At 23.9% G+C, this 10,708-nt stretch overlaps 1 protein-coding gene across 2 annotated transcripts; it reads left to right on the top strand.

Moving 5' to 3' along the window:
- The first annotated feature begins 732 nt into the window (after positions 1–732).
- Positions 733–10,551, top strand: LOC145752418 (serine/threonine-protein phosphatase 2A 56 kDa regulatory subunit epsilon isoform-like). 2 transcript variants are annotated; one of them, XM_082568702.1, is made up of 14 exons: positions 733–844; positions 1,021–1,237; positions 1,476–1,570; positions 1,777–1,878; positions 1,987–2,088; positions 2,240–2,332; positions 2,584–2,714; positions 2,910–2,969; positions 3,089–3,197; positions 3,369–3,422; positions 5,396–5,566; positions 6,276–6,403; positions 7,990–8,091; positions 9,259–10,551. In XM_082568702.1, the coding sequence occupies exons 2-14, from the start codon at positions 1,090–1,092 to the stop codon at positions 9,347–9,349; spliced, it is 1,386 nt and encodes a 461-aa protein (XP_082424828.1). In that variant the 5' UTR covers positions 733–844; positions 1,021–1,089; the 3' UTR covers positions 9,350–10,551. The 2 variants fall into 2 exon arrangements, with proteins under 2 accessions (XP_082424828.1, XP_082424827.1); XM_082568701.1 differs by lacking the exon at positions 733–844 and having other exon boundaries at positions 895–1,237.
- Positions 10,552–10,708: the final 157 nt, after the last annotated feature.

Here is a 10,708-nt window from a genome sequence, read left to right as displayed (position 1 = left end):
ATAAAAAATAATTAAAAAGCTTGTTATGTTTCTTTTTTAGTTTTTGTATTTTATCATTATATTTACGTTGTAAATATTCAAGAACTATAATTACATTTTTTAATCAAAAAACCATTACGACACGCATTATATAATTTTATAACTACGCATGATACGTGAAAAAAAAGATAGTTAGGTAGTATTAGTATAAAAATTGTCTTGGTTTAAAAAGAAAGTAAGATTATAGCAAGACTGTGTGACATGATTTTTTTCATATCAAATCACGCGGTAGTAGGTGTTTATATTTTTGTTAAGGGCTTGCTATTGTGCCGTGTTTATAATTGTGCAAAGGGGAGATACTGTGGCGTTGGTGCGGCTTGAACCTGAAAAATTTCGGCTTGTAATAAGATGTCATGACCAATATATTATACCACTGTCTACTTCACTAATTTCTTTACAAACAACTTTGTTTTTATGATGATTTCCTTTAATACCAAGCGTGGAAAACATAACATTTAGTGTTTAAAATATTGGTAAACATTACCTTTTTATAAGAATCAAGTTTGTAAAGCAAAAAACTTAAATATTGTGGTTAGAAAACTCCAAACTATATAGCATTTAGGCTATGTTAGCAGTACGAAATAATTTAGTATCATCAAGAAATGAAGAAATTTAATAAATTTATAAAATAAAAACAACTGTATTATACTTATCTTTTTAAATATTATGTAATAAGTTTTAAAATTTTTAGCATTTTAAATAATTCAATTATTTTCCGTCGTGAATAGAAACCATAAAAAATAAAACATTGGTGATCACTGAGGCATGGCGATATCATAAATCTATTATTATTTTTGGTCGGCAGGTATAATTTATTTTTAATTTAATGCTAATTTACTTGATTAATTAGCATAAAACTGTAATAATTTATAGGTTTTTATAATAGACTATTAGTCATATATTTGTGATCCATTATATTGTTGTAATATATTTAATACTTGATCTGCTAGTCTGTGTTAATAAAAGTTTTTATTTTTCAAGTTACGTTATCTTAAATTGGTGGTGTAATGAAGTGACCTTCGAGTTTTGTAGGATAGATAAGGCTTCAAAATGAGCGTTTCGACGCTTCCAAACAGCGACAAAGACTTTGCTTTTCATAGAAAATCTTTGCACAAACTTCACCACCAGAAAAAGTCACAAAGTTCTTCAAACTTTAACAAGAACAAAATTAACTTAGTGCAATTGCCACTTTTAAAAAGTGAGTGTTTATATTCTTATTTGGCCAAACAATTTTAACTACAATTGGGAAAAAATGTATTAGTGCTGCAGTACCTGTTTCTATTAAGTATTTTTACAGATTTTGCTAAGTTTTTTTAAAGGTTTATCAAATTGTGCGTTAATTGTCTATCTTATAAGTGGTAAGGCTGATTTTGCTGCTTAAACATAAAGTAACATTTGTTGCCCCAGTTGGCTTAAAAATATTTTATATTTTGAAGGTACCATATCCAATGAACAGGCAGGTTTGTTTATTCAAAAAATCCAACAATGTTCAGTTATTTTCAACTTCATGGACACTATCGATGATATTGCCGTAAATGATTTTTGTTGTTTTAATTTGTGAATATAATAAAAAAATAAATATAAATAGGTTGTGTTAAATATAAAGATCACAAAACTTTAAAATAACAATAATAAATTTTAATTGCAAATAAGTTATGAGCAATATTAACATAGTAAATTTTTCAGACACTCTTATAGTAAACTACATTTTTTGACACTGTGTTATTCTTTTTCTAGGGTAAAGAGGTAAAAAGAGCAAGTTTAAATGAAATTATTGATTATATTTCATCTGCACATGGAGCATTAAATGAATCAGTTTATCCATACATTGTCAACATGGTTTGTGTTTTTTTTTTGCACTGTTAATGTTATGCTTTTTTTTACTTTGCTAAATTTTTTTCTTAATTTAAAAAGGTTTTTCCAAGTTGGAATATTTTTTTCTTTTAGATTTCAGTAAATATTTTCCGAACTCTACCTCCAACCGAATCAGTTGAATATGATCCGGAAGATGACGATCCAACACTAGAGGCTTCATGGCCTCATCTACAGGTAAGTAAATGTTCTTTGTTTTTTCCAAAAACTTATGTAAAGCAATTATGTTCAAAATGTTAAAAAAAACTGCTTTTGACTGTTAACCAAATTTTGGTTTATACTATTTGCCATTGCTCTAATATATATTTTAAACTTAATCTATATTTAGCTTGTTTATGAGTTTTTTCTACGAGTAATGGAGTCTCCTGATTTTCAACCTTCCATCGCTAAAAAACATATTGATCAGAAATTTGTTTTACAAGTAAATATTAACTATTTCTTTTAAGTTTTTAATATGAATTTTTTTTGTGCTGTTGTTTATTGGTGGCACTTTTTGAATTTTTTTATTATTTATCACAGTTATGTATTTAATAACAGTTCTGGCAAATCTTTTATAACAAATTTCTAACATAACTGATCTTATATACTTATCCATTTCATTTTAGCATTAAAATTATGTAAGATTTTTATGTCAAACTTTTTATGAAATATGAAAAATTTTCACTTTCTAAGCTTTTGGAATTATTTGGAAGTGAGGACCCACGTGAAAGAGATTTCTTGAAAACTGTTTTGCATCGAATCTACGGAAAGTTTCTCGGGTTGAGAGCTTTCATTAGAAAGCAAATGAACAACATTTTTTTAACGTGAGTCACATTTTTTTAAGTCTTTTTATTGCAAGTGATTTTTTACTAGATAGCTAAAACTGTTTAAATAAAATATTTTTAAATTGTTCACGTTGCATCTATCAAAATTAACTCCTACTATAACTTGCATAACTTAATATCTCATTTTCTATTAATAAGATGCCCATGGTTATAATATATAATTTTGTTCTATAGATTTATTTATGAAAATGAACAGTTTGCTGGAATACCTGAATTGTTAGAAATACTGGGGAGGTAAAATACAAAAAATTGTTAAAGAAATATTTTCATATCTACCTAATTTAAAAAAAAAATAATAAATGATCATATTTTTATTTCAACTTCATTAAATTCAAACACATTTATATTTGTAGCATAATAAATGGGTTTGCTATTCCACTGAAAGAAGAACATCGGCAATTTTTAATGAAGGTTTTGGTTCCACTTCATAAGACAAGAGCACTCGCTATGTTTCACGCCCAGGTATGTTAATAATAATAATATAAATTAATAACACAATATAAATAATACATTGGTAGATAAACTTTGTTGTTTTAAAGCTTAAATATTGCCTTGGTAATTTTGTCATATGTCCAAGTCTTATGTACTTTTTTACAAATTACTTTTGTAGTAAATTAAACTTGTTGTTTATAGTTGGCTTACTGTGTTGTACAATATCTTGACAAAGACTCGTCATTGACCCAGCAGGTAAATAACATTAATTTTAATTCGATTAACATTATTGCATTGTATGTTTAACCTTTATAGTATTTAAATTGTTTGTTAAATTAAAGTGAACAGCTAAATTGTTTTTTTTTTGGTAAGAAATTTAGGTGCTAATACATATCTATAGTTTACATGATAAATTGGTTGAACAAATGTTTACATTTGTTTCTAAAATCATGTGAATTTTTTCTTGAGAAACTAAACCCTTTTTCAGGTTTATTTAATTATTTTTTTTTGGCCAATGACTCCATTTCTAAAAAAATTTTTCTCTTTTGTCCAAGTTCAGCAAATTACTTGGTAACCTCATTGTGTGTTTAAGTTTCCATTGTAAATTTAAACTACAACAACAATGTAAAGGTGTTTTCGTGATGGTGTCTTTTACAAATTAGCTTGCCTCGATATAGTTACAATTCTATTTTTAAATCAGACGGTATTAAATTCAATATGTAATACCTATGTTGTAATATATGAATTTTATAGTTTGATTATGATTTTTTAATGTTTAATTTTAAAGTTATGTTTTTTAAAATTACCAGTATATGTATATAGGTTTATACACAGCTTATTGTATTACTATAAACTTAAGTATGAATTGTAATTAACTTAAACTTATATGATCTCCTTAAAGGCCTTATAATTCTTGGTAATTTCACTACAGTCCTATATAATTATACAAATACGTTCTTAAATAACTTTAATAGCAAATAAGTAATTGTTTTAGGTTTTATAGCATTTGGTTTACCTACTTTTAATGGTGTTTACATAATGTAGGTAGGACAGGCGTTTGTTTTTTCACTACACTTTTTTACCGATGAATAATTTACTTTTTATGTGGTAATTAATTGCATATTGATACTACTCTATTATATGCTAGGATATAGCTTTTGTATTTATTTATTATTCTTTATGATTGATACATTAATAAGGTAATGCCTTATATTTAGTTCGGCTATGAATTGTATATTTGACATTTCTGTACTGTATTTAAAAAAAAACAAGTTTTATAAAATAATATGGTTAGTGGGTTATGGTTTTAATATAAAATTGAATAAGTATTTTATTTGTGAATTTAAATTAATTTTTTGGGGGTTAATGTAGCCTTGCTTTTCGATGCTTTGAATTTTTATGATGTAGTTTGGCACACAAATTATACCACAAAATTTTATCGATTTTAAGGTAAAATCAACATCAATTTATGGACTTGTACTTGAAAAAAGTTTATGATATTTGGTATCAAATATTTAAAAATCCTTTTTGTTTTTAGTTCTAAAGGAATTTTTAAATAAAAAAATATAGTATATAAAATAGTATAACTTTTGTTTAAATTATTGAATTTAGTAGGTGACTTCTTTTTAAAATTCCTTTGTTTTATATTTATTGTAAAAAACTAAGAAATATTTATTAATACTTTTAATAAAAGGAAGAAAATAATGTTTTAAAGATTTAGCATTCACAGCTGAAAAAATATTGTTCTACTTGACTTTAATAATGAATTTATCAAATTGAATAAATCTTTATCAATTTAAAGTAAACATTAGCTTGGTTTAATTTGTAGGCTCTATAGGGGTTAGGTATTTTGTTGTTTAAAAAAATTATTAATTTTAATTTTTAGTGTTTTTTAACAGTTGGATTTTAATTTATTAAATCAATTTTCTTGTATTTGATTTATTTTGAAAGATTTAACTTTGTTATTAAAAAAGGATTTAAAAAGGATTTATTATGTAGTTTACACCTAAACATGTAGTTTTTTTTTAAATCTGGCTTTTTTGTTAAGGAATTCTCTATGGGCCTATGATTCAAATTTTAAAAAATGTGTTTAATGTTAGAGGCGATAAACTTAAATTTTTTTTAAAAATAATAATTTATTATAAATGTGTTATCAACCTGAAACTCTTACACAAAAATAAAAAAAGTTTAATGAAATTCGTTTTTACGAGTAAAATATTTTTTTTAAGGTTTTGCAAGGAATTTTGAAGTTCTGGCCACAGACTTGTAGCTCAAAGGAAGTTATGTTCTTGGGTGAATTGGAGGAGATATTAGATGTAATGGAGCCAGCACAGTTTGCTCAAGTTTTAAACGATCTTTTTCATCAACTTTCAAAATGTGTCGCAAGTCCACATTTCCAAGTAAAAACACTTTTTATATCTTTTAATTTTTTATATCTTTAAAAAGTGTTTTTTTATCAGCAGTTACTGTACTGATAAAAATCTACTAAAATTTTTTTTTAGTTTTTTAAAAATGAAATCTTATTCAAAGTTGGGTACTTAATGTTTATAAATGAATAGAGTTATAATAGTTATATAAAATCCGATGAGAACTGCAGATGTAACAAGTAAATTTAAGAACTTTAATACACAAATAATAAAAAATTAGGAATCAAATTTTATCGAACCCAAAATATTGAACACAAATTCACAATTTTTTTTTTTGGTTTGAAAACCAGACTTTTAATTTACCAGTGGCTATTTAAAAAGTTATTTTTAGTTCAATACCATAGTGATAATGGTTCTTAAATAGTGCTTTATTATGACAGGTTATTATGTAAGTGTAAATGATTTAGAATCCAAGTACTTGACTATCCATAATCCAATTGACATTTTTCAATAGGATTTTTATTTAGAAAGAATTTTGTCATTTAAAAAAAAAAATATTTGCCATGTGCTTTTTGTTTATTTATTTGGATTTTAATTAGTAATTATGGCATCATTAAGTTATATAGGCTTGTATAAATATAAAAAATAAAAATTCATGCTGTTTTTTGGTATAAAAGTTCTGAAAAAAATGTCTCGGTACAAAATATTAAAAAAATAAAAATAAAATTAATTTTGAACTTAGGTTGCGGAAAGAGCTTTATATTTCTGGAATAACGAGTATATCCTAAGCTTGATAGAGGAAAATTCTTCAGCTATTCTACCTTTAATGTTTCCCAGTTTGTATCAGATATCTAAGGAACATTGGAACCAGTAAGCTATTTCTTTTTATAAATAATAAAACATTTTTCATGATTTTTTTTTTTTTTTTTGGATGATGTTATTTTTTTTTTAATATACGCTTTTTTATTTTTTATTAACTATTAAGTAAAAAAATTACTTAACACTATATGCCAAAGTATAATAAAAATTTCAAATTTTAGTCAAATTTAAAAAGATTTTATGTCCTTGGGCTAGCTTATTAAATGCACAAAGCATAAACTTTTAAAAAGATTGTTAAAAAATATTATACTTAAATATTTTGATAAAGAGATTACATATCAATTTTGAACTTAAAATTTAAGCCAATTTGAAAATTAAATATTAATTTTTTTTAAATAGTGATATAAAATGATATACTGGGTTGTGGTGTAGTTTTATGATGTGATGTTATATAACAAATTCTCATGAGCTTTTATAGGTCTTAATTTAATCTTTAAATATTAGTTGTAATTAATATAAGTAGCAATTATTAAAGTATGGGTTTATACAGCTTTAAGATATTAATGAAAATAAAGTAAATTGTTTGTGTAAGATCCAAATTATATTAATTTTTAATCACATTTTTTAATTGAATTTTTAAATGTATTTTTATGCTAGGATATGCAAGTTTTTATACTTATTAAGTATATAATATTCAATTTAAAGTAAAAAATATTCTTTTTTTATTTAATTTCTGAAGGACTCAAAATTTTTGTTATTTTCGATTACTTACTATAATAGCATAAGCTTTTAAATAATATATACAATAGTTTTTTTATACTAGGATATGCAAGTTTTCAATTTTATAAAAGAAAATTAAATTTAAAAAAAAAGATTTTTAATTTAATTTCTGAAGGACTCAAAAAAATGTTGCTTTCGATTACTTACTATAATAGCATGGGCTTCTAAATAGCTTTTAAATAACCCATAAGTTTTTTGTTTGAAGTAAATCGTAATTTATTACAGTTTTGTTTATCGGAAAGTTAATTCTGGGCAATGGCCGGCATTAAGCTGGGCAAATTTATAGCTATTCAGCGCAAATAAACGGGCATAATATTTATAACACTTTTGATTTATATCAGTTTGTCCAAAAACAAACAAAAAACTCTGGCCCACAATACTTTACTTGTGCAAATATCTGTTTATCATTACTGTGTTCTAGTTATCGTACTGATATTGTGGTACATATACCTTTTATCAGGCCACTTTTGGTATTATCGGCACTTTAAATTGACATTAAATTAAACTGTTGTTTCACTTTAAGTTTTGATAGCTTGAATTTTTTTAAATAAATTTTTTTTTTTTGAATTTTTTTAAATCACTTTAAGTTTTGATAGCTTGAATTTTTTTAAATAAGTTGTAATATTTATTTGTGAATTTCATTTAAGCCTTTTAAAAATGTGTTAGTTGTTTTTTTAATATAGTTTAAATATAATTAACAATTTTATAGCACAAGTTTTGTTATTGGAATTTGCCATTAACTTGTTAAAAACTTCAGTTTAAAATTTTTTTTAAAACTTAAAAATACTTCAAAAAATGTAATTTAATTTAATGATTTTTTGGGAGTAAAATATTTTCACATTAACCTTTTGTTTTAGGACTATTGTGGCTTTGGTGTACAACGTTTTAAAGACTTTTATGGAGATGGATTCTGACCTTTTTGAGAAGTTAACAGCTTCCTATAAAGCTGAGAAACAAAAGTAGGTTTCAAATTTATTCACATCAATTTTACAATTTTTTATAACTTTAATGTGCAAACTGGGTGATGGACAGGTTTTATTGAAATATAAATGCATTGTTATCATTTACTAACTGAGGTTATATTGTTTACTTTTTTTGTTAATTTTGTTTGTAACTTCAAGTTTAACATCTATATTTACCTTTTAAAATTAATTTTATTAAAAGTTAGCATAAAAGAAACCGTAAAATGATAGTAATTTTTAATTTTAAATATTAATAAAACAAACACAATTTAACAAAGAAGCTATTCATAACATGGTATTTTATTTGAATAAATACTATCCTAATGTATATAAGCTAGCCATGTTTTTCCTTTTAAAAGTATTGACTTAACAAAATATAACGTGTCTATATGTTTAAAATGATATATGGAAAAATTGGTTTAATATTTTTAAATATTTTTAGATTGTTTAAATTATTCACAACATTTTGGTCAATTAACTTGGTTTGCTGAAGTGTTATGTTAATAATGAATAATAGATTAACATGGTCATTTTTACAAGCTTGTCTATATTTTCACGGATTATATTTTAATAAAGAAATAAGTAATAAGGTTATTTTAATCTGAGTATTGATTTGTTAAGTTTTTATTACAACACTCTTTTTGTTAAAATGTTATGTTACAGAGTTTGGCAGTTTTGTAAATGATGTTTATAGTACGTTAGTGTGGTTGACAATGAATCTCAAAATGGCTTTAAAACCTTTAAAAAATGTCTGTGGTACTTACAATTTAATTTTCAAAAATACTGGAAAAATATTAACATAAAAAACCAGGTTGCCATATCTTTTTGTGTGACTTAGAAAGTACCAAGTAGCGTAGTGAATGTATACAAGCTAGTACTTTCTACGTCATCACAAACAGGGCTTCCTTTTTTTTTAATTTAATTAATTTTAATTTTTTTTTAAAGTTGTATAACTTAAAAAGTAAGTGAAATTATTTAAAGTTAAAATTATTTTTGTGTTTAGTGACACCAACTTGATTAATTTTTAAGTATAAAAATATCGCTAATATTTGACTTTAAAGTTTACTTTGGGTTTTTTTGTTTTAAAACTTTTTATAATTAGTGTAAAAATTAAGGGAATAATGTTTTTAATTGAAAATAATAATTTTCTTTAATATTTTCAAGGGCGCTTAAAAAACAAAAAGAAAGAGATGAATTGTGGAAAAAACTCGACGATCTTTCTGTCAAACGAAAACAAAAGTTTTTGTCGTCTTAGTTTACTTACTTCTTCACTTTAGCAGCATTTTCTTTGTGGTTTGACTTATTTGTATTATTAGTTTCAAGTTTAGGTAAAACATTCGCGAACCTAAATATTTTGCTTGTAGTGATTTAGAGAAAAAAAGTTTCATTTAAACTTTAATTTTAATTTTATTAAAAATATTTTTAAACAACTTTATTTTAAGATTTTATACAATTTTATAGGCCTTACTTTTTTGCCTTTTATGCTAAGAATAGAAACATCTAGTAACTAACACCATTTAAACAAGGTTAAAAATAAATTTTATATTAAAAATATACTGATTTTATAATGATTTATATATCAAAATGTGTGTGTTTTTGTGGACGTACTTTTGTAAATATGTTTTTGTTGTTTTTTTGTAAATTTTAGTTCCATAACTTACAATAATACAAATTAGAAGCTTTTTTGCTTAAGCAATTGTTTGTTTAAAAAAATATTAAATTGAAAAAAACACATTTTTTATTGCGCAAAAGTGATTTTTGGGGGTTAAATTTGGTCACTAAACTTTTAAACATTTATATAATATATCTATGCTTAAATGAAACATTTTTTAAAGTCAGTTTTAAGTAAATTTTTGTGCTTTTACCAATCCTAATATTTTATATGATTTTTTTTGTACAAATTTTTTGAACTTTTTTATATCGATCAAAAATTATTTTCTGCACAAAATTTTTAACTCATTTTTTTTTGATTTTATGTTTATATTCTTAATTGTATTTTAAATTTTAACTAATTTGATTTTTTAATATAAAAAATATACTATTGATATCGTTTTGTTACAGTTTTAAAATAACCCGAAAAAAATTATTTTTAATGTACATATTTGTATAAAATTTGAACTTAAAATTAATATATCATCGATTCCTGATGACTGATTATTATATTTGTTTTAGATGTAGAAAAATTATTTGTTTTTTTTTCACTGTGTATTTCCTTACTCCACATTTTCTAAACGGATAAAACACAAACAATGTCATATTTTTGACATATCTTGTAAATTAATGAAGCAATTAGGTTGTAGTTTTTGTAATTCTTTTAGTAACGACCTCAATTTGGACAAGCTCTCAACAGTTTTAAAATTTAAATAGAATTCTTTTTCTTTAAACATCACTTTCTTTCAAATTGCATCTTGCACAATATTTTCATTTGGAAAATGTATTGGTTTTTAGTAAATTCAAAAATAATAAAAATGGTTTGCTTGTTTTTTTTATAAAGTTATGTTTAAAACGCTATAAGTATTTCTGCCTAGGTAAATATCAATAGAAGAAATTTAGAGTTTAAGTAACATTGAGGATACATTTAAATTAATAGCGAATAGAAATTCTTGCACGCATG

The sequence above is a fragment of the Corella eumyota genome, chromosome 5 (genome assembly GCF_963082875.1).
Source record: "Corella eumyota chromosome 5, kaCorEumy4.1, whole genome shotgun sequence".
Lineage (NCBI taxonomy): Eukaryota > Metazoa > Chordata > Ascidiacea > Phlebobranchia > Corellidae > Corella > Corella eumyota.
Note: the sequence above shows the minus strand (reverse complement) of the source record. Positions and strands in the feature narration are given on the sequence as shown.

What these genes read in the sequence shown, in the direction of transcription:
- LOC145752418 (XM_082568702.1), top strand. Translation starts at nt 1,090, where the DNA reads ATGAGCGTTTCGACGCTTCCAAACAGCGACAAAGACTTTGCTTTTCAT. An exon ending in GCAATTGCCACTTTTAAAAA is followed by an intron (nt 1,238 to 1,475) that starts GTGAGTGTTTAT and finishes TATATTTTGAAG; the next exon opens with GTACCATATCCAATGAACAG. An exon ending in ACACTATCGATGATATTGCC is followed by an intron (nt 1,571 to 1,776) that starts GTAAATGATTTT and finishes TTCTTTTTCTAG; the next exon opens with GGTAAAGAGGTAAAAAGAGC.